This window comes from Arachis ipaensis, chromosome B07 (assembly GCF_000816755.2).
Source record: "Arachis ipaensis cultivar K30076 chromosome B07, Araip1.1, whole genome shotgun sequence".
Taxonomy (NCBI): Eukaryota; Viridiplantae; Streptophyta; class Magnoliopsida; order Fabales; family Fabaceae; genus Arachis; species Arachis ipaensis.
Genome location: NC_029791.2, coordinates 86328746 through 86353200, shown reverse-complemented (window position 1 = coordinate 86353200; position 24455 = coordinate 86328746). Strand labels below are relative to the sequence as shown.

The following is a 24455-nucleotide window of genomic DNA, read 5'->3' as shown; positions in this document are numbered from 1 at the left end:
TTTGTAGTTGTTATTCTAAGGCAGAACAACAATACAACGAGCAGTACTAGCAATTGCGAAAGGGGGGAGAGGCACACACTCAATGGTGTGACAGTATCGATCATCGGCAGTAGGTTATGACTTTCGATGAAGGGCATCACTAGGTTCACATGACAACCAATTTAGTTGAGTGCATAAACTCTGTGTTGAAAGGTGCAGGCAACCTTCTTGTCACGGCATTGTCAAGGCAACCTTTTACTGCTTGAATGAGCTATTTACCCATAAGAGAGCCGAGATTCAAGAGCGCATCAATGCTAAACATGCCTTCTCAGAATTTCCCATTGCGAAGTTGCAGAAGATTTTACAAGCATTAGAGAATAGGCTATGGTATTCTCTCCAGTTGGTATTCTGTTCACCATGCAACCTAACATTGTGATCCTACTCTAGATCCTTTGGCAGGCTAGGTACTGGCTGGGGATAGCCAAATTATCGATGAACTTGATCAGTTGGGTACCATTCTATGATCTCAAGGTTGATCAAGGAGCCAACAACAATCCATATCTCATGATGATCGTATACATCTTGTGGCACCTCATGGTGGATTTGGACGTCTGAAATCCATAGAAACTGCATTAGAATGTTACACCATCAGAGAGTAGATGCTAATAACCACAAAGATACTAATTATTAGTATAATTTAATGTTTCTAGTTATTATCGCTTTAGGTTGTATATCATCAAGCATCTGCCAAACATGTGCTACCTTCATTCTTCTATGGTTCTGGCATTGCCTCCAAATACTCCACCTGAAAATATTAAGCTTTCTAATTAGAAACATAACAAAAATGACTTAATATAATAATATACAATTTACTAAATAATAATTTCATTTTTCACATGAAAATACAATTTTACTTTTATGTCAACGAAAAGACTCCACCTGCAGGAATAAGTGCGAAAATCGAAGCTAGCCGTGGCATTCGCTTCCGTGCCCAAACGTGCAATAGGACTAGTGAACCTTTCCTTCGTATGATAACGCGAGACCCGAAACAAAGACTTCTATAGATATGCCAAATATGCCGATCCCTACCTAAAAGATCTGATTTTCGAAAAATTTCTTAACAAGGGCAAGTACTTGCAGCTCACCATCGACATTGACTTGTCAGAAAAAAAAGTGGTTTCAATAAAGTTGAATACATGACAAGGGACATAGCATTGTACAGGCTCTAGAGTGTCCAACGCTTTCGCATGATAGATTTTGTCTAATTCATAACAGTTTAATCACACTAGAAATATGATTATTTTCACTTGGCGGTATCCCAAAGTTGGTCACGCACTGACCAACCAAGTGGAAAAAACTACTATCCTTCTTGCACTTATAGCATGACGGTCGATCAGGAGACTATATATATGTGCCATATCTTCTAGTGTGATCGTGCATTCACTCACTAGAAATAAAATATGCATGTCTCAAATCACTATATGTCTATTAATGCTGTTATTAGAGGTGTTTTATATTCTATTCTTTCTATTTGAGATATGCGATAAAAATTAATTTTCTGTAATACATCGATCACCAAATAACTATATTGTTCTCGTGGAACGAATTTCTTCGATTTAAAAATTCTCATCACTTGAATATGAATATGAATATGAATACAGATGAAAAAAAAAAGTAGACTAACATATAATGAAAATTCATACTTTTAATATTATCACAAACAAAATATATATTACTCTTATCACTTTATCACACTACAAAATTCTTTGAAAATTTTTTAGTGAGAGTTATTAGAACCTCCACAATCTATTTTATTTGTAACTATTTTAAATAATTAACAAAAATTCCTACTGTTTGTTTTTAACCCAATTAATTATAAAAGACCCAAACCAAACAAATATTTACCAAACGCATACCAAAAATGAAAAAAAATAAAAGTTATTCGAGAGAGAGAACGACGGAGAGTCTGAAACCCTAAAATATGGATTTCATCGCCATCGCCGGTCAATTCCTTGCCGCCATTGCCGCCAAGTTTCCTCCGTCAACAGCTCAACGCGTCACCCGCTGGAGTTATGAATGGAGGACGAGGTGATTGTGGAGCCTCTCAATTCGTGGAGCTCTTGCCTCTCAGGATAGTACTTCAGGGAAGATTTCATTCAAATCGTTGAGATAATGCTTAGATATTCCGTTTCTACGTCGTCTTTGATGGCGGCTTCTTTCGCTGGTTCTGATTTTGCTCTGGCAGCTTGAAGCACTCACAGCACAGTTTCTTCGCAGACTCGGTGGCACTGGCTGAGGAGATCTAGAAAGTGAGCGAGCTGGAGTCTTTGGAAGCTTCGATTGAAGCTGCATTCGAAGCTATTAGATCTCGTGGAACTAATTCTCATGCCGTTCCAAGTCATTACGGTGAGAATTTGTTCTTGTTTATTACGGGACTTCAATTTTGTGGTTTTAATTATGTGAATTGTATATGATACATTCTGCATTATAGGAATTGACTGGTTTGAGTAAGCAGACCAAGTGAATGTAGAAGGGCCTAGGGTTCGATCTAATCCCAAATTGGATATAATTTGGAAGAAATACTTAACAAGGTTACAATTTTTAATATCCTTACTTTATGCCGTAGAGTTATCTATTTAATTATTTGCTTGCGGTATATTTTTCCTTTGTTAACATTTTAATAGACGTGGGAGAAAATTCTAAGACTGAAATATTACTGCTGGGACAAAATATCATCTTCATGTCACTGAAGCAGATCTTGTTGCTATTGCACTGCTAATTAAAAAAGATCCAACATCTTGCTAAAAATATGGTAATTTTTTTATAATTTTATCATTTTTAGAATCTATATTGTGCTTGATGTGCAGGTTGGAGAATTTAAGCGCCTGCTTGGTGTTAAACCAACTCCTAAGAAGGAACTGATAGGTGCAACCATTGTGACTCATCCAAAATCATTGAAATATCCAAAGGAGTTTGATGCAAGGACTCAATGGTCTCAGTGTAGTACCATTGGAAGAATTATAGGTCATTTACTTGCTCCTTCTCCATTGTTAAGTTTAATTTATTAATCAAATAGTTTGTTTGATAGGAGGTGCTGAATCTCCCCCCCCCTCATATTCATAATAACATGGATTGGTGAATCAATGTCTGCATTGAAGATCAGGTAATTTTTCCTTTTTTTTCTACATTTTAACCCTAAACAATATCAAGGTTCAAGAGGTACTTAGATAATCCTTGTGCTGATTGTTCAGGGTCATTGTGGTTCTTGTTGGGCATTTGGTGCTGTAGAGTCATTATCAGATCAATTTTGCATTCATTTTGATGTGGTAAGTAATCTTCTTACTGAGCAACATATTATTGTGCATGAATATCAACAAATACATATCTTATTGATGATATATAAAGAGGAATTATGCTCTATATATATTTTTAACAACAGAACAGTTTCATTGATTTCAGTGAAAAAAATGGAAAAATTTAACTCTTAGGTGGAAAAATTTGAATGTCATCATCATGCTTCCCTACAACTGTACTAATAGATTTCATATCCAAACCCAAGTGATGACATTTCATTCAATGTCATAAATCCTACTTTGTATCTTGTGCACAAGAAATTTATGAATTTCTTATGATTTATGAATCGTGTGCATCCTTTATTGATAAGTCATATCAGCTCTTTCTGAACAATTCTTTTAAGCATATGTCATATAATGATGCCTTCTAGATTGATTATTCAGCTTTGTGAAACCGAACATTATTATTCACTTCCAACTATCAATTGCTTTAATGAAGAACTATATTGAATTTATTCACCATTACATGCTTTATTAAGGACAAGAGAATATCTTGAATAATATTGCTGATGCAGGGAGAATGATGATCTCGGCCATGCAATGTCACGATCTTCAGTAGAAGATTTAGAGCAACCAAATGGTAGGTAATTAATTTTCAAAGAAATGTTTAGTTCCATGCTATCATGATCCTTCTGACCACAACTTTTTAAACTTTGATTTTATTGTTAGCACATGAAGGATATAATTTGGGGACAGACAATGATGATTATGGAAAAGCACTTCAAGATAGTTTGAACTCATCTGCATACCCTCCATATTTTACTTGTTATCTTTTTAAACTTTGATTTTATTTTTATGCTTTATTGAACTTTATTGAATTTATTCACTATTACATGCTTTATTATATCTTACTGAAATGATGTTTGTACTAGTTTAGTATTTTTTGTATACAGCTCTCTTTTACATTTTCTTTTTCTTTTTATAACATAAAAGACAAATTTAAACTAATCCACTTTTTAGTCACTCCGAAAATCTAATGGCTTTGTGAAATATATGGGCTTTCAGGTACTCAAGAAGAACGATTGTTCTTTACAAAAGATTCTTCAGGACAACTAGAATACTTTAATCAGCCAAATTGATTTTAGTGCTTTATATAGTTGTGAGTGGGTTTTGTGTTTTGATATTTTGTTTTTGCCTTCTCTTTATTTTGTTTTTCCCTTGTGTAAAATATCTTATTTTTGGTTGCAAATATCAATACCTCCAGGCAGATTTAAATAAAGCTATTGCAATGATCAGCATTGATGTTTTGCACTTGGTATGAGATTGCATGTGCTCTAGTTATATGCTAAAATTGTCATATCATGAGGATATTGGTCATTTAGTTCTGTGATTAGGTTTTTCTTTGTCAGGATATATATAGAAAAATTGCTAACATGTATGTAAATGAATTAGCAGGCCCATGTCAAGGCAAAATCTGATGGCAGCTTAGTGCTTTAGGAGAAATAGCGCCTGTGTGTTTGTCTCCTTTCTCCTTTCCTTAACACTACCTCTTTCTTCCCTATTTTCCCTCCCTCAACTTTTACCATTTTTATAGTTTAGGATGTTGCCATTTTTTAAAATTTGTGCATTTGGGCTTCATTTTCATATCATCTGTGGCAGCATTTTGCTTGTGGCATATCTAGACTTTTTCCTTGCCAGATTATGTTGTATTAATTTTATTTTTGTTCCAAGTTCCAACTATGTTTGGTTGTGCCTTGGATTTTGCAAGTGCAGACTAAATGTTCCTTTTAATCCGGGGAATAAAATTTCTGATTTTTTTCATGAGTCGGAGTTTAATAGGTGATGAGCGGATAATTTATACGCTTTTTGGCATTGTTTTTAGTATGTTTTTAGTAGGATCTAGTCACTTTTAGGGATGTTTTCATTAGTTAACCCTAGTGACTAGTTTATTATAAATAGGACCTCTTACTATTGTATTAGACATCTTTTGATCATCTTAGGATCTTAGGATCTTAGGATCATCTTTGAACGCCTGGTTCTTAGATCAGAGGGGCTGGCCATCTCGGCCATGCCTGGACCTTCACTTATGTATTTTCATACGGTAGAGTTTCTACACTCCATAGATTAAGGTGTGGAGCTCTGCTGTTCCTCAAAGATTAATGCAAAGTACTACTGTTTTCTATTCAATTCTTCTTATTTCGCTTCTAAGATATCCATTCGCACCCAAGAACGTGATGAAGGTGATGATTATGTGTGACGCTCATCACCATCTCCCCTATGAACGCGTGCCTGACAAACACTTCTGTTCTACATGAATTAAGCTAGAATGAGCTGGAAAGGAGTAAGACTGATTGGATGAAGATAGCAGGAAAGCAGAGGTTCAGAGGAACGAAAAGCATCTCCATTCGCTTATCTAAAATTCCTACCAAGGATTTACATAAGTATTTCTATCCCTATCTTATTATATTAAATTCGAAAACACCATTATCACTTTATAAGGTGACTATAGCTTGCTTCATACCAACAATCTCCGTGGGATTCGACCCTTACTCACGTAAGGTATTACTTGGACGACCCAGTGCACTTGCTGGTTAGTTGTATCGAAGTTGTTACAATTATGAATTAAGATCAGAGCACCAAGCTCTGGAGCCATTACCAGGATTTGTTCGAGCCTGGAGATCACAATTTCGTGCACCAATAGGTGATTTATTTCAAGTGACAGCTAGAATGTTTTAGTCAGCCAAATTGATTTAGTGCTTTATATAGTTGAAATATAATCTCTATTTCATCCAATATGTAATATTTTAATTTCCTTCTAAATTTTTAATGTGTCTTATTTAAAGATTTCTTTTAAATGATAATTGATTAGTAGTATAATAATGTAATTTTAGTATCCATATTAATTGTTTGAGAATAATATTGACATGTTTGTGGAGGTTAAAATCCCACATGAATGTGTCTTTTTTTTAATTGGAAATTTTTTTATAGGGTTCTAAATGCCCACAATAATTAACCAAGAATTGTCACAAAACGCTAGCACAGAACCCCCACAAAAGGGATAGAAAACCGCCACTGAATGGAATTGTGGGGGTTGTAAAAAACTGTCACAAAGGAGCTCGTGGCACCTCCAATTTTAGGGGTTTATGAAGCTGCCACGATCCATTTTGTGAGGGTTTGAAACCGCCACAAACAAGAAAAAAAACCGCCATAAATGAGCAAAATTCTTGTAGTGTCAGTCTTCTTTTCACAAACAAAATTCTCACGACACTTTTACTACAAAATTCACTACTACTCTTTAGTATATTCGGCCACAACAAAAAGGAAGAAGTTGGATTTATAGAAGGTTAGGAGCACTACAAGAAAAAGCAATATTTGTAAAAAAAATATTATAAAATATAAATTTTAAAACTAAAAAAATTTGTAACTAAAAAAAAATTTGTTACAGGATTATTATAATATGTTTCATTACAAAAACTTTTTGTAACAAAAAATGAAATGGTTACAATATAAGTATTTTGTAACAAATTTTTTTAGCACAAAAACAAAAATTTGTTACAAAAGTGATAATAAATTTTATCCTGTGAGATATTTTTTGTAACAATATAATTTTTCTTATCATCAAATTTTGTTACAAAATATAACTCAAATTTGTAACATTTTTCATTCCTTTTGTTAGAAAAGTACAAAATTTATTTTGTAATAATTTTTTTAATATAAATTATACACATAATTTGCCAAATTTTATTTTTTTTAATTAATTGATATATTCAAAGTAGCGATCTCGTAGTTTTTACCTTGACTCACTAAGCTAGTTCAAAATTGTAATTGCTTGAATCGTAAAACATAACTTTTAAAATATAAAAATTATGAAAAATTTGATAGCAAAAATTAATTTCACAAATAATAAAATAAATCTCAAATAAATCAAATTACCCATAGGACTGTAACTAATATATATCATAACAAGTCAAAAGTCACAACTCATAACATAAATTTATAACTCAACTCAAAAATTAAAACACAAATTCACAACTCACAAGTTTATTCGATACTAAAATAAATTCAAGTAGCAAATAAACTAACCAAACTACTATAATGAACAACTAAAGTCATTTAATAGTCATTCTATTCTTCATCAATTATAAAATCTTCACGAGTTTCACAAGCTTTTGTATTACCATCTTCATTATCAAAAACAGGAAGAGGAGGTCCTTCGAGAAGTTCTTCAAATTTGTCAACATCAAGATGAGAAATTGCCATAGTATAAGAGCAAAAATTCAACAACTGAAGTCAATACAATAGCAAAAATTCACCATTGTAGTTCAAGATTAATAAAACATATACGGATTAATTTCATGGTAGAAAATTGAGTTATTTAGCCCCAGAGGGGTGAATGGGCGAACTGCTAGGTTTCGGATACGAGATATCCATCCTAGTCATTATGGACACATTTGTCCAATTAATACGTCTGAAGGAATTAATGTTGGACTTATTGGATCTCTAGCTATTCATGGGAGAATTGATCGTTGGGGGTCTATAGAAAGTTCATTTTACGAAATTGGTAAGAGATAAAAAAGAATACAGATGCTTTTTTTTACCACCAAGTAGAGATGAATACTATATGGTAGCTACAGAAAATTCTTTAGACTGAATCGAAGTATTCAGGAGGAATAGATTGCTTATTCATGTGGTATTTTCTCAGATTTTACACGTGTGATACATGTTCCCTCTATTTCTCCAAGCAAAACTCTTCGCATCGCAATGCCTATTGTATCATTTTGGCCTTTCATAAGTGGAGACAAAATAAAGCGTCCATAATAAAGGTGCTTACTGTATACTCTTGATTCAACACACTTCCACTGTAGTGTTCGAGTAGATACTCTAATTTTTTCTTCTCTAATTTTATTCTTCTCTAATTTTATTCAACACACTTCTACTGTATACTGGGATTGAATCAGATACAATTTGAAGGGTGAAAATTGCAGTACAGTAGTATTTATATCATTTGTGGGGTGCAGCTAACTCCCCATGAGGTAACTGTATTATTTTCCAAGGCAAAAGAGCCCCCGACCAATTTGAAATAAAAATAAATAAGAACATAGTTCCAACATAGTTCCAACCAATTTGAAATAAACAAGAAGGTTTCGTTAACTACTAAGTATAGTAGTGTCGAGTAGATCTAGTTGTTGCGATAATTCTTAATTCACGAGTTATAGGGAGGGATTTATGTCACCACAGACAGAGAATAAAGCAAGTGTTGGGTTCAAAACTAGCGTTAAAGATTATAAATTGACTTATTATACTCCTGAGTATGAAACGAAAGATACTGATATCTTGGCAGCATTCCGAGTAACTCCTCAACATGGAGTTCCTCCGGAAGAAGCGGGTGCCGCGGTAGCTGCTGAATCTTCTACTGGTACATGGACAACTATTTGGACCGATGGGTTTACCATTCTTGATCGTTACAAAGGATGATGCTACAACATCGAGTCGGTTGCTGGCGAAGAAAATTAATATATTGCCTATGTAGCTTATCCTTTAGACCTTTTTGAGGAAGGTTCTGTTACTAACATATTTACTTCCATTGTAGGTAATGTAAAAAAACTAACATGTTTACTAACATGTTCTACTGGTAATGTTTACCAGTCTTAATTCTTGAATATTTAGATAATAAAAAAATATTTAGACATTTATGAATTCCATTGAGTTTTCCTTACTTGATCGAACAACCCAAAATTTAGTTATTTCCACTACATTGAATGATCTTTCAAATTGGTTAAGACTATCCAGTTTATGGCCGCTTCTCTATGGTATCTATTGTTGCTTCATTGAATTTGCTTCATTAATAGGATCACGATTCAACTTTGATCGTTATGGACTAGTACTGCGATCTAGTCCTAGGCAGGTAGACCTTATTTTAACAGCGGACACAGTAACTATGAAAATGGCTCCTTCTTTAATTAGATTATATGAGTAAATGCCCGAACCAAAATATGTTATTGCTATGGGAGCCTGTACAATTATAATGCTTTTGACATTTTTTATTAATATAATGGAAATATGCCCTCTTGTTAAAAAAGATATTTCTGGTCATTATTTATTAATGTTAATAAATCTATTAAATAAAATCTTTTTTTTACTTTTTATTTTCTTTCTTTACCCCACAAAGATATTAATATTATAGTGAATCAAAATTGATAAGGAGTTCGTCAATGATGCTCGAAGATGGACTTGTTTTGAGTGCCTATTTATTTTCTATCGGTATCTATGGGTTGATCACGAGCCGAAATATAGCCCTTATATTCAACAACACATGAATCGTTTAATGATTTTGGATATGAATTTAATTTCACAAAAAATGGAATGAAAATAAAAAAAGAAATATAATAAATAAAAAAATATTATTCTAATATAAACATTAAAAGAAATCTAAACATAGAATGAAATTATCAAATAATTTAGATAATGAATATAAAGAATATGAAAAATCTAATAATAATGATATACTATAGAAAAGTATATGTATTTTATCTGGAAGGTTCTATATCTATAATGTTCGTTATAATACTGAATAGAAATTCAATCCATTATAAATAGAAAAAGAATATATATGATCTAAATAAAAAAAAAAGAGACTGATAAAAATGTTCTACCTTATAAATAGACTAAGTACTAAATAGACTAAGTAGAAATTGTTTATTAAAATTTGATTATCATTCATTAGAATGATAACAATAGTTTATTATAATTCAAAATTCTATTTTCTACTGAAATTAGACTCTTAGTTTTTCATATTAAAATGTAAAAAAGATTGGGGTTGACTACCAATCTTTTCAAAATACAGAAAAAGCTTCCCGTAAGGATTTATATCATTACAGGATTGATATAAAAGAGGAGAACTCAATCTAGATCTTATGGAAAACCAAAAGATTTTAAGTCTTACAGGATTGACAAAAAATAATAAATTGATGATTATTTAGTAAGATAAATATAGTAAGATAAATATGAAATATAAAAATAAATATGGAAATAATATATATATATATTAAGATATAAGGGTATATAGAATAATATAAATAGAACTAAAAAAAGTATTTTTATTAAATTAAGAACACCTTGTAAGGGGGTAACAACAAGAAAACATCTTCCACAACTACTCTTTCCGGATTCGGCATCTAATTGAATTGGAGAAATAAAATAGGAGAATCTATGTCATGAATTATCAAAAACAAGTACAAGTCAGTCCATGGAAGTCACAATTTAATTGATCTTCGGTTTGTAATCCGAAGCTAATATTGAATATATATTAATTAATAACATGTGGAGAACCTTCATCTTATACTATAAAGATCCATTAGCCTCTTAAACTTTGCGAAATTTTGTATTGAGTACATTGCATTCATACAACCAACAATTATACTATAAGGAACAACTAAAGTCATTTAATAGTCATTTTATTCTTCGTCAATTATAAAATCTTCACGAGTTTCACAAGCTTCTGCATTACCATCTTCATTATCAAAAACAGGAGGAGGAGGTCCTTAGAAAAGTTTTTCAAATTTGTCAACATCAAGATGAGAAATTGCCAAAGTATAAGAGCAAAAATTTAACAACTGAACTCAATGCAATAGCAAAAATTCACCATTGTAGTTCAAGATTAATAAAACATATAAGGATTAATTTCAATCATCACCATTCACCAAAACAATATTCATGTAGATAATAAAATCATCGTCTCATGCATAATAGCAATAGGCCAATGATAAATCTACTAACTTTCTTCTTTTTATTTTAGTTTCTTTTTTCTCTTTTTAATCGAATGAAGATTCAACAACAATAAAAATTCTATCATTCATTTTAATCAATTCAAAACAAGGTACAGAACAAGCAAAATTCAACTAAAAAGTTCAATAAAAAAATCTAGTTTAATGTAGCAGATAACATTCAATCATACAGATTAATAACTCACAATAAAAATTCAATACAAAACAAGTATAACAGATTGAATTTATAAATCAATCTCAGTAGAATCATGAGTATAAGTCACAAGCATATTCAGAATAAAACAAAGAATAAAATAATATAGTGTAAGTACAAGATATTGAACATTAAAATGAAGAGTGTTTACCCTAAGCCTTACCTCAAGCTGTAAAGCGAAGGATAACAAAGTATCAAGACAGTTCTAAAGCTCATACAGTAGTAAATATAGAATGGAAATACTAACACTAGAAGCCTGATGAAGAAATATAGCCCAAAGACATAGAAACAGAGATACAATGCGCGATACGTTCCTCACGATAACAAAACGCGTAAAGGAAGAAGATACAACATAGAACATAATACCATAAAGATCAAGATATATATATGATAGTCAAAACAGACAATACAGATTTTTTAAGTTAAAACAGCTTATACAAATTATCTCTCAAGTAAGTCTCTAAGGAAATAAAGTATATAATACAAAAGGTGAGAGAATAACTACAACAAAAGTAAAGTAAAATAAAGCATAAGAAAGATCATCCTCTGCTGTCAGCATATCCGCAAACTCATCGAGATAGGTTGCGACCTGTATCTGAAAAACAACAACAACATATGGTATGAGAACCGGAGGTTCTCAGTATGGTAACTGTTCCGAGGGTTACCTGAAACTGGAGGTCGATCTCGGATGAGATCTGCTGCGGTGGCTGGAGTTGTCGTGTCTGACTTGTTGGATCTGGCGGAGCTGCTGATCCTTGATCACCAGAGGGTGGTGGTACCTGCAAGAGACTCCGATGCTTAAGTTAGCATGGGCTTTAAGCAGGTATTTTGTAGAATCAGAGTATGAGTTATACCTGGGTGCTCTAATGTATTTATAGTGGTGTAGGCTGACCTTTCTAGATAAGATAAGTTAGTTATCTTATCTTATCTTTAAGTGGGGTCATCTTATCTCTTAGGGAAACTGCCCTTATCTTTTTAGGCTTTAGTTGCCTTTAGATTGGGCTGTGTCCCTTTTTTTGGGCCTGTTTGGGCCTCTCATGGCAGTTTTGGCCAATCTCTTTTGAGAGGAGGTTGGGGAGACCCGTCTGAAGAGATCGGTCGCTTTGTCTTCAATCAGCCCAGGTCAGATAGCTCGACCCAGGGTATGAACAGTGCCCCTGCTCGAGTTCGATTTTTATTTTTTAGGGTCGTGTTTTCAGACTTCGATCCTTTTGGAGAAGTCGAGCTCTAGCATTTTGCCTTTTTGTTAATCTCCGGTTGAGGCTCCTTAGATGCGAAGCGTTTTCTCTTCTTTTTAATTGTAGTGCGTTGCGCTTTTCTTGGAAACGTGCGAGGGTTTTAAAAGCTAATAAATATCCTTTCTCCGTTTCCTTTTTTCCCTCTTTGCTACTTCATTTTTGAATTTCAAAGACTTGCTTTCAGTTTCTTCTTCTCCATTTGCTTCGTTTTTTACTGAAATTGCTTCGTTCCATCCGTTTCTTTCATGCTTTGGAGTTTTTTTCTTCGGCTCGAGAGTTTTCGATCGTTGCTTCTTCCTTTGCGTTTGCTTCTCCTTCCTCGACAGGTTGGTATTTTCTTTTTCTTTTATGTCACCTTCTCGTATGTTTCTACCGTACTACTGCATGTGATTTTTACTGGTTTTTTCTCCAAGAATCTTGACTTTCATTGAAAAGGATTGTGTCTTTCCTTTCGTCATTCTATAATTTTCTGAAAAAGCTTGCATTTTTGTGGTGATCCCTACATTCTTTTGCTGTGATGCAAGTGCCTGGTAGTTGCTGCTTACTTAGGGTTTTATTATCGTTGTTCCTGTCTCCTTGTATAATTTCTTTTTGTATGTCTTTTGTTGGGACTGTTTGTAGAGGAAGATAGTGGCTCGCTGGTAGAGAAGTTTTGTAGCTTTTGATGATTTTGCGTGGTCTGTTTGATGATGATGGTTTTCTTGTTTTTTTGTATGGAGTGTCGTTGTTAGAAAAGGATTTTTGTTTTCATGTTGAGGAATGTTTAGGGGATATTCTGTCAATTTCTTTCTTTCCGGGTTCTTGCCTTTTTACTGCCTCCAAAGGGTGCCCCTGGACTTTAGTGTGAATCCTAGGGTTTTCCTTTTACTGCCGTTTCTGATTCTTGGTGTTCATATACTATCGTCCGAGTTGTTTTCTTATTTGCCTGAGTTGTATGGTAGTAACCCCATTTTTCTTTTTCTTTATGTAGGAATAGTTGACCCATGTATTCTCGCAAAAATATTGTTGAAATGTCTACTAAGATCCCAGAGGGCATGTCTGACTGGCTGGACTCCATTGTGTTGATGTGTGTTACAGTTGATGACTCCGAATATTGCATACGACTTAGGAGGCACCATAGGATTTGTAGTGATAGGGATCAAGAGAAGAATTATGAGTTAGTGTCACCTGACCCTGAGGAGAGGGTTAGTTTTCCCTCTTTGACTCAAGGGGAACGTCCCTTTTTCTATGTTTATGACTATATCTTTAGTCAATTGAATATTACCATTTCTTTCACCCCTTTTGAGACCAAGTTGTTGTGGTCCTGCAATGTAGCTCCTTCCCAGCTCCACCCGAACTCTTGGGGCTTCATTAAAATCTTCCAATTGTTATGTCAGGAACTAGATATCCGACCTACCCAAACTCTCTTCCTTTATCTTTTTGTGCTAACAAAGCCTGGGGTAGCGAAGAAGAAAGCCTCCTGGGTTTCTTTCCGAGCTACTCAAGGCAAAAAAGTTTTCTTTATGTACGACGAGTTCTTTAGGGACTTTAAAAACTATTATTTCAAGGTTCGAGCCGTTGAGGGAGCTCGGCCCTTCTTTTTGGATGAAAGGGATGAACCTTCCTTCCTCTTTGTGCTGGCAAAAGAATGTGGTAGTGGCTAAGTATTCTTGGGAAAGTCTAGATGAGGTCGAGCAGGCCTTCGTGCATGTGCTCGAGAAAAATTGGGGGGAGCCTCCTCATCTCAACACTAAGAAGTTTCTGGGAGATCCTTCCCTTCTTCATGTTGAATTGGGTAGTGACCGACTTCTTTTTCAATAGTTTTGCTTTGTGGTTGAATTTTTATCTCCATCTGTTTGTGACTTGTTTTCTTGGTTTCTTTCTTGTAGAGATGGTAAAATCTACAGATTCTATGAAGCATTTTCATAGGGCAAAGAAGGCGACAGCTGCTTCCAGCATCTCGGCCAAGGCTGCGGAGGGAGAGTCTTCTCAGCTTCTGGGCCGAGGAAGGTTATTCCAACTCCTCAGGTCCAAATTGTCCCCTTTGACCCAGTTTGACCATCTTCTGGTGCTACCACCTCTCTGACTGCTGGTCCTCCTCCTAAAAAATATAAAACTGTTGAACCTTATGACTTGGATGCCTCTGACTTTGATGCCGTGGGGTTTGTTGATAATCAAATTGCTCCTTATGGTCGACTTTCCATGGACGATGTGTCCATTCTTTATCATTTGAATTTTATTACCAATAATAGCATTTGGATGGCCCATATGGGTGCAGCTTTGTTTCGAACTGTCCAGGGTTCCCCAATTCATGCAACTAAGGCTTTTTTGGAGGATGCCAAGTCAGAGTTTGACAGGGTTAAGGGCTTGAAGGATGAGCTGGACGCCAGGGTGATTAAGCTGGAGTTGGATTTGGAGAAGGAGAAGTCACAGACTATCAGGGCTGAGGTAGCTGCAAATTTGGCAGAGGAGATGGCGAAAAAGCATAAGGATAGTTATACCCACACTTATGCCGAGGTGTTGAAGCTGAGGAGGAGGCTTGAAACTGCCCACATGGATTACGCCGATCTCCAGAGTCATTTGGTAGATACTGTGACGGGTGCGTACGAAAATTTAGAGGCACAAGTCCGAGTTCTTGCTCCTGAACTCGACCTGACTCTCTTCAGCCTAGACAATGTGGTGGAGGAGGGCAAGATAGTGCCTACTCCGGATGAGGAAGATGATGGGCCTCCTCCTGCATCGCCAGCCAAAGCTTCTGCAGCCACGACTACTTCAAATCCTTCTGTTGAGGTCGACCTTTCCCAACCTGATCCTGACTGTCAAATTCTCAATCGTGAGGATGGGACTGTGGACGCCACTCCTATGAATATCGTTCCTCCTCCTTCGGCCACTGATGCTACCACTGGGGAAACTTTGAACCCCTTATGACTTCATTATTTTATCTGTACAGCCCGATTTGTGGGCTTTTGAACTCTATTTTTTGTATCTTTGTTTATGGTTTTGGTTCCCTTGACTGTTAGTTGCTTCTATGCAACTTATTAAGTAGGAAAACAAAATGCTTTGAACTCTTGAGGCCCTCTTTCAGGTCGCCTTCTGAGTCTTTTAATGATGGCTATGTTTATTTTGATATAATTGATTGTTATTTTGCAACCTTTGCAAATTTTATAGATCTTTATACAGTGTTGGTGCTCTGCTGTCCGACCTCTTTTTGATTAGATTTTTGCTTTATCTATCTTTTGGTCCTCTTTCTATGGATTAATTTTATAACTTTGTCGCTTTGATTCGTGTGGTCCGACTTTTTCTTGTGGAACCCTCTTAAGTTATTTTTAGTAATCCATTTTTACTCAGACCTTGTCAGGCCTCTTTCTATGGATCACTTTTTATAACTTCTTGCATTAATCTATTTTTGTCACTTTTATCTTGCCGATTTTGTCGTGATCGGACGATGAATTTGGTTTTCATCTTGCCGACCTGTAGCTTTGTTATCGGACGATGAATTCTTGCGTTCAGATTAGTGCGTCTTGGTAAAGAAAAGCTTTGTAGAGAATTTAAAAAACTTTATTCAAATAAAAAATAGGCAGTTAGACAAGAATATGTACATGTGGGTACTTACCCTTCTAAGTCAAGCAATTTCTGTAGATCTTGGCCTAACGCCTCATTCAAAAATCTTTTCAAGAAAAAGAGTGCGCCTTGACCTAAGATCTTTGTTACCTTCTAACTATAATACCTTCTTAGGTTGCAGGCATGCCATGACATTGGTAGTTCTCACCCCTTGAGGTCAGACACCTTGTAGTAGCCTTTCCCCAGTACCTCTACAACTGGGTAAGGTCCTTTCCAGTTTGCTGCTAGCTTCCCCTCTTCTGATCGACCTGCTCCGATGTCGTTTCGAATTAGGATGAGATCATTATTGGTGAAGTTTCACTGGATTACCCTCTGATTATACATTGAAGTCATTCGACGCTTTAGCGCTTCCTCTCTAATCCGAGCTCTTTCTCGGACCTCGGGTAATAGGTCGAGCTCTTCCCTTTGGTTTTGGGAGTTGGCTTCTTCGTTGTAGAGGATTATTCTTGGGGATCCTTCCTCTATCTCCACTGGGATCATTGCCTCCATTCTATAAGCAAGTTGGAAGGGTGATTCTCCTGTGGTGGAGTGCGAAATTGTCCGATATACCCATAGAACTTGTGGGAGCTCTTCTGCCCAAGCTCCCTATGCGTCTTGTAGTCTCAGTTTTAACCCGGCTAGTATGACTTTGTTGGCGGCTTCTGCCTGTCCATTAGCTTGTGGGTGTTCTACAGATGTGAATTGGTACTTTATTTTCAAGTCGTCTACCAAGTTACTGAAGTCTGTATTAGTAAATTGAGTGCCATTATATGTGGTGATGGAGTAAGGGACTCCAAACCTTGTAATAATATTCCTGTATAGAAATTTTCGACTTCTTTGAGAAGTGGCATTGGCTAGGGGCTCTACCTCAATCCATTTTGTGAAATAGTCCACCCCTACAATGAGGAATTTGACTTATCCCGATCCTTGAGAAAATTGTCCGAGGAGGTCTAGCCCCCATTTTGCAAACAGCAAGGGTGACGTTACACTGATGAGCTCTTCTGGTGGGGCGACGTGGAAGTTAGCATGCTTCTGGCATGGTGGGCATGTCTTGACGAAATCTGTTGCTTCCTTGTGTAAGGTTGGTCAGAAGAATTCAGTTCAGAGTACCTTTTTGGACAGAGCTCGCACCCCCAAGTGGTTGCCACACATGCCACTATGTACTTCTTCCAGGACTTCCCTTGTGTTGGAGGTTGGTACGCAGTTTAGGAGGGGTGTTGAGATCCCTCTTCTATATAAGATGTTGCCTACTATGGTGTAGTGCTGTGCTTCTCGTATCAACCTCATTGTCTCCTTCTTATTTGTGGGGAGTGCCTCTGTCTTGAGGTAGTTGATTATGGGGGTCATCCACCCCTGATCCTGACCTGATAAGGTTAGGACCTTTTCTTCCTCTAAGATTGATAGGCTACGCAATAATTCCTGGATGAGGCTTCTATTATTGCCCCTTGGTTTGGTGTTGGCTAGTTTTGAGAGTGCATCAGCTCGAGCATTCTGTTCTTGAGGTATATGTTGGATCTCATATTCCTCGAGTTGTCTGAACTGTTCTCTGGTCTTGTCCAGATATGTTTTCATGGTGGGGTCCTTGGCCTGGTAATTTCCTTCTATTTACGAGGTAACTATTTGTGAATCACTGAAGATGGTGAGCTTTTGAACTCCTACCTCCTTAGCCTGCCTCAAACCAGCCAGTAATGCTTCGTATTTGGCTTGAATTTTAATGAGAGTTTGACTTGGGTTCCCTGATCACTTTCTATTATCACACTTGCGCCACTCCCAGTTTTGTTCGAAGAGCCGTCCACGTAGAGTTTCCATTTTATGGGATTTTCTGGGGTATCTGTGTACTCAGCAATGAAATTGGCCAGATACTATGATTTGATGATTGTCCGAGTTTCATATAGAAGATCAAATTCAGACAACTCGACTGCCCACTACAGGATTCTTCCAGTTAAGTCGGTCTTCTATAGGATGCTTTTTATGGGCTGGTTGGTCCGAACCTTGATAGTGTGCGCCTGAAAGTATGGGCGGAGTCGTCGAGAAGTGAGTATGAGGGCGTAGGCAAACTTTTCTATCTTTTGATAGTTCAGATCGGCCCCTTGTAAAGCTTTGCTGATGAAATAGATGGGTTGTTGCCCACCCTCGTCTTCTCTGACTAGTGCTGAAGCGATTGCCCAATTTCCTACCGCGAGGTATAATATGAGTGCTTCTCCTTCCCGTGGTCGGGTGAGAATGGGTGGTTACCCCAAGAATTTTTTGAAATCTTGGAAAGCTTACTCACACTCTGTGGTCCATTCAAACCTCTTTCCTTTCCTTAATGTGGCGTAAAAGGGGAGGGATCTGATTGCTGAGCCAGCTAGAAATCTAGACAGGGTTGCAAGTCTTCCGTTGAGTTGTTGTACTTCTTTGACGTAGGTCGGACTTTTCATGTTGAGTATTGCTTGACATTTATCTGGGTTTGCCTCAATTCCTCTTTGTGTGAGCATGAAGCCCAAGAATCTGCCAGCTTCCATCGCAAAAGTGTATTTTGCAGGGTTAAGTCGCATTCCATGCTTTCTGATGGTGTCGAACACTTTGGTGAGGTCGGGCAACAGGGATTCCTCACTTTGTGTTTTTACCAGCATATCGCCCATGTATACCTCCATTAGCTTTCCTATGTGGTCTGCAAAGACTTTGTTCATCAATCTTTGGTAGGTAGTTCCTGCGTTTTTGAGCCCGAATGGCATGATGATATAGCAGTAATTTGCTTTCGGGGTTAGAAACGAGGTCTTTTCTTGATCAGGTGGATACATCGGGGTTTGATTGTATCCTGAATAAGCATCCATGAAGGAGAGGTACTTGTATCCGGAAGAAGCATCCACTAGAGCGTCGATGCTGGGAAGTGGGTAAGGGTTTTTTGGGTAGGCTTTATTGAAGTTGGTGTAGTTAATGCACATCCGCCACTTCCCATTTGACTTTTTTACCATTACGATGTTGGCTAGCCATAGTGGGTATGTTACCTCCCTTATGAACCATGCATTCAGTAAGGCTTGTACCTGTTCTTCCACAGCTTGGGACATTTATGGTCCGAACTTCCTACGCTTTTGCTGCACTGGCCGAGATCCTGGGTATAACGGCGTCCGAGGCGTCAGTGAGATACATTATGCTTCTAAAATTGCTGAGATGATGGCTTAGATCTGAGGTACCGTCGTATGAAGTCATGCCGGGAGCTTTAAAATCCTTTGGAACTTTAGCTTTCATGATCTCTTTGGTGAAGGGATCTTGGTTTTTGTGGGAGTTATCTTCATGGTTGGAATGAGCAGTTTTGGTCTTGAGGTCGGCTTCGAGTTTTGCGAGCTTGTCCTCTAGTTCTCGGTGACGCCTAGCTTCTCTTCGGAGGTCTTTTTCAGCTTCTCACTGATGTTCAGCCTCCTGTTCGAGCTGTTTGAGATGATCCTGTTGTTCTCGGATGGCTTCCAAGATTTCTGTGTTGGAGGATTATTTATCCCCATTGTTTTGAGGCACATCCTTTGATGTGGCATCCGTATTTTTAAGTTGGGATCTTTCCTCCAAACTGGAGTTGTGATTATTGTCAAGGTTGTCTGCCATAATGATGGGATGACTTCTAGGTTCCCCGGCAACGGCGCTAATGTTTCGAGGGTTACCTGAAACTGGAGGTCGATCTCGGATGAGATCTGCTGCGGTGGCCGGAGCTGTCGTGTCTGACTTGTTGGATTTGGCGGAGCTGTTGATCCTTGATCACCGGAGGGTGGTGCTGCTGATCCTTGATCACCGGAGGGTGGTGGTACTGATGACAAGTCATCTTAGCCTAGTTTTACTAGTCTTTTTCTTTGTTTTTATTAGGTTTTATGCACTTTCTTGCATTGTAAGTAAGTAATTTGGAGTGGAATTTCATATTTTATTAAATCAACCAACCACCCTTTAATTGATACAAAATCATGAGGTTTAAGCAAAAATTAAATGAATTATGAATGAATTTTAAACCTTGTGAATTTGGTGATACTTTGATTGGTTGTTTTGACTACTTGTAGGTGAAGAAAGAAGAAAATAAGAAAAGCGTGGCCTAAGGAATGTGCCCAAAGGAAACAAAAAGCGTGCCCAAGAAAAGAAAAGCATAGCAACATTGAGGAAGAAGGAGAGCTAAGTTGAGAGAGTGAACCGAGCTCCACAAGGAAAGAAAGGAAAGCAAGGAACGCTCCTTGCAAGGAAAATAAAAGAAAATGGCCAAAAAGCTTCCTCCAAGGTTCGAACAAGGAACCTCACACTACCAAGCTTGCAAGGAAAGTAAGCCAAAGTGAGTTGTCTAGGATTCGAACCTGGGAACTCCATGGAGAACAAGGAAGGAGCGCTACTCTCCTTGCAAGAAAAATGAGCCAAAATGGCTCTCCCAAGGTTCGAACCAAGGAGCTTCATGAAAGGTAAGGAAGGAGCGTCCAACCCCTCCAAGGAAATTAGCTTCAGTTTGCTTCCACCAGGATTCGAACCTGGGAGCTTGAAGTCCAAAGCAAGGCGCTACAAATGGGGAGCTCAGTTGGTTTTCCCAACTGAGCGCTACTCTCCCCCACTTCCCACACTTTGGCGCAACAAGAAGCACACCAAGGAGCTTGTCATGCGCACGTTGACACGGCCAAGGATGCCATGATGCACACAAGATTGACACGGCCAAGACATAGAGCTCAGTTCGAAATTCCAACTGAGCTCTATTGAAGAGCAACACGGACAGGGGGACTGGCGCACCAAATTAAGCAAGCAAGGCAACATTGGGCGCTCAGTTTAGTTTTCCAACTGAGCCATCCCCTGGGAGGTGCATCTTGGGCCAAAAATCCATTAAAAATCCAAAATAATTCATTTCTTTACCAAATTTTAGAGCCCACCCAAATTCTTAGATCTAGATTAGGAAGTGTATAAATAAGTGTTAGTTTGATTTAGAGAAAACCTTTTATTTTTTTTTGCTTCTTTGAGAATTTTCATTTTTGTAATTTTGAGCTTTTTACTTTGAATTTGGATCTTAGAGAATTTGGAAGGAGAATTGATCTCTCTTCTTCCTTGTTCTTGCTTGAACACTCTTTACTTCTTGTCTTGGATCTTGGGTGGAGAATTAAAGAAATTCTGTTTCAATCTCACCTTGAGATCTCTTGTTTAATCTTTCTGCATAATTCTAAGAAACTTTGATTTACATTTCAAATTCTATTTACTGGTTCTTCTCTTCTACTACTTCTACAACTTATCTTTTTATTTCTTTTGCAACTTTTCTTGTTGAATCAAGGAAGGATTTGAGATCTAGACTTGTGTTTTCTAGTCTCTTCCACTCCTGAGATCTTCAATTTCTCTTTTAATTTCTGCAATTGAGCTGCATTTATTTTCTATTTTTAATTCTTCAATCATTTTTTCACTTTGCTGTTTAAGATCCACTTTACTTCAATTCACTTTTTACTCTTCTGTTTATTGCAATTTACTTCTGCTTGTTTAAATTCTGCAATCCCAGTTCCCAATTCCTTTTATAATTCAAGAAATTTACATTTCTTGCACTTTAAGATTTAGTTATTTACATTTCTTGCAATATAAGTTTCTGCAATTTAATTTACTTGTTCTTTAAGATTTAGCACTTTCACTTCCTGCTCTCTTTAATTTACTACAATTCTTCCATCTCCCTTTACATTTCAAGCAATTTAGCTTCTGTCAATTACAAACAACTCAAACCAATACTTGATTCACTTGACTAAATTAACCACTAAAATAAAATTGCTCAATCCTTCAATCCCTGTGGGATCGACGTCACTCATGTGAGTTATTATTACTTGATACGACCCGGTACACTTGTCGGTTAGTTTTGGATGTTGGAATTCATTTTCCAAAATATCCATTAAGTTTTTGGCACCGTTGCCGGGGATTGATTAGATTGACAATGATTAAGTGAAGTGGAGATCTAGATCAAGCACTTTTTCTTTTCTGTTTCTTTAATTTTTGACTAACACACTAACTGTTTGAATTTTTGCTTAAGCTAACTAAAATTTCATTCTAGCAATGGATTGAAGTGTTACTGTCCTTCTGTTTTGTGTGATTTTTATGTGTGGTTTGCATGTCAGGGACAAGAGGAGCTATACCTACCTTTGGTGAACAAGACGAAAGAACCCTTAGGAGACTAAGAAGAGCTGAAAGAGGGAAAAGCATTGTTGGAGAAGAGGATTCAGAAGAATAATTTCAAGACATGGAAGAACACTCAACAAACCCAACAAATCCATCAGGAGGAGCTGCCAATAACAACAACAATCCTCCATAGAGAAGAGTTTTGGCTTCCTACACTTTTACAAATCCTAGACATTGTGGGAGTAGTATTCTTACCCCAAATGTTAATGCAAATAACTTTGAACTAAAGCCACAACTCATCACCTTGGTTCAAAATAATTGTTCTTATGGAGGAGGACCACTTGAAGATCTGAACCAACATTTGTCTACCTTCTTGAGGATTTGTGACACTGTCAAAACTAATAGAGTGCATCCTGACAGCTACAAGCTATTGTTATTTTCATTTTCTCTCAGAGATAAAGCTACTCAATGGTTGGAATCTTTCCCAAGAGATAGCATTAACAACTGGGACGATCTAGTGAGCAAGTTCCTTGCCAAATTTTACCCACCTCAAAGGGTTATCAGGTTGAAAACTGAAGTGCAAACATTCACACAAATGGACACTGAACCCATCTATGAGGCATGGGAGAGATACAAGGCTCTAATTAGGAAGTTCCCTCCTGAAATGTTCAGTGACTGGGATAGATTGCAGAATTTTTATGAAGGGTTGACATTGAAATCTCAGGAGGCTCTTGATCATTCAACATGAGGTTCTCTACAATTGATGAAGAATGCAAAAGAAGCTTAAAATCTCATTGATATGGTGGCTAACAATCAGTATTTCTTTGCTCACCAAAGGCAATGCCAACCATCACAAAGGAAAGGAGTGATGGAGTTGGAAGGAGTGGACTCAATCTTAGCTCAATACAAAATGATGCAGCAGCAAATTCAACAACAATTTGAGCAAATAGCCAAAAAGATTGATAGCCTCCAAGTTACAGCAGTCAACACAAGCCAACCATCATCCACATGGGTGACAAATGAAGAAACTCAAGAGGATCAACAGCAAGAACAAGTCCAGTACATGCACAATCAAAATTCTGGGACAATGTGGTTTATGGTGACACTTACAACCCCTCATGGAAGAACCACCCCAACCTCCGATGGGGAGACAATCACAATCAAACTCAACAACCATGGCAAAGAAACTCAAACCAAAATAGTTGGAAAAACACAAACCACAACAGTCAGCAAAACAATAACCAAAATACATACAGAAAACCACAAAACACTTACCCCAACTCTAACCATCATCCATCCACCAACCAAGCCAACAATCAAAACACTTATCCTCAACCCTCAAAACCCGACAACCAACCAATCTCGCAAGACTCTCAGAGGATCACCAACTTGGAGATCTTAATGGAGAAAATGATGAAGCACCAAGAGATGACAACAAAGAACTAGGAGGCTTCCATGAAGAATATGGAAAGATAGATTGGATAGCTCTCCAAGCAAATTGCTATTGAGAGACCCTTGAGCTCACTCCTAAGTGACACCATTCCTAATCCAAAGGAGGAATGCAAGTCTATTGATGAGCGGATAATTTATACACTTTTTGGCATTGTTTTTACATAGCTTTTAGTATAATTCAGTTAGTTTTTAGCATATTTTTATTACTTTTAAATGAAAATTACATTTCTGGACTTTACTGTGAGTTTGTGTATTTTTCTGTAATTTCAGGTATTTTCTGGCTGAAATTGAGGGACTTGAGCAAAAATCAGATTCAGAGGTTGAAGAAGGACTGCAGATGCTGTTGGATTCTGACCTCCCTGCACTCAAAGTGGATTTTCTGGAGCTACAAAACTCTAAATGGCGCGCTCTCATTGCGTTGGAAAGTAGACATCCAGGGCTTTCTAGCAATATATAATAGTCTATACTTTGCCCGAGTTTAGACGACGAAAACTGGCGTTCAACGCCAGTTCCATGCTGCATTCTGGAGTTAAACGCCAGAAACAGGTTGCAAAGTGGAGTTAAACTCCAGAAACAGGTTACAAACTGGTGTTCTACTCCAAGAGAAGCCTCTACACGTGTAAAGCTCAATGCTCAACTCAAGCACACACCAAGTGGGCCCCAGAAGTGGATTTCTGCATCATTTACTTATTTCTGTAAACCCTAGTAACTAGTTTAGTATAAATAGAACTTTTTACTATTGTCTTTACATCTTGGGACGTTTAGTTCTTAGATCATGAGGGCTGGTCTCGCGGCCATGCCTGGACCTTGTTCTTATGTATTTTCAACGGTAGAGTTTCTACACACCATAAATTAAGGT

General features: G+C 37.0%; 1 protein-coding gene across 22 annotated transcripts; it reads left to right on the top strand.

Annotated features, from left to right (window-relative positions):
* LOC110264262 (cathepsin B-like protease 2) lies at positions 1853-23917 on the top strand. Of its 22 annotated transcripts, none has more exons than XR_002350099.1 (7): positions 1854-2385; positions 2847-3003; positions 3138-3142; positions 3231-3305; positions 3848-3912; positions 4338-4431; positions 23867-23917. XR_002350099.1 is itself a non-coding variant. In XM_021105988.1 (5 exons), exons 1-5 carry the CDS (start codon positions 2365-2367, stop codon positions 3854-3856), a joined length of 267 nt encoding a protein of 88 aa, XP_020961647.1. In that variant the 5' UTR covers positions 1854-2364; the 3' UTR covers positions 3857-4886. The 22 variants fall into 22 exon arrangements, 3 of the variants coding, with proteins under 3 accessions (XP_020961646.1, XP_020961647.1, XP_020961648.1); XR_002350098.1 differs by having other exon boundaries at positions 3848-4097; XR_002350094.1 differs by adding an exon at positions 4728-4783 and having other exon boundaries at positions 3848-4431; positions 23867-23911.

Coding starts and splice junctions, on each gene's coding strand:
- LOC110264262 (XM_021105987.1), top strand. CDS start 2,365: ATGCCGTTCCAAGTCATTACG. Junction 2,386..2,846: donor TGCCGTTCCAAGTCATTACG/GTGAGAATTTGT, acceptor CTTGATGTGCAG/GTTGGAGAATTTAAGCGCCT.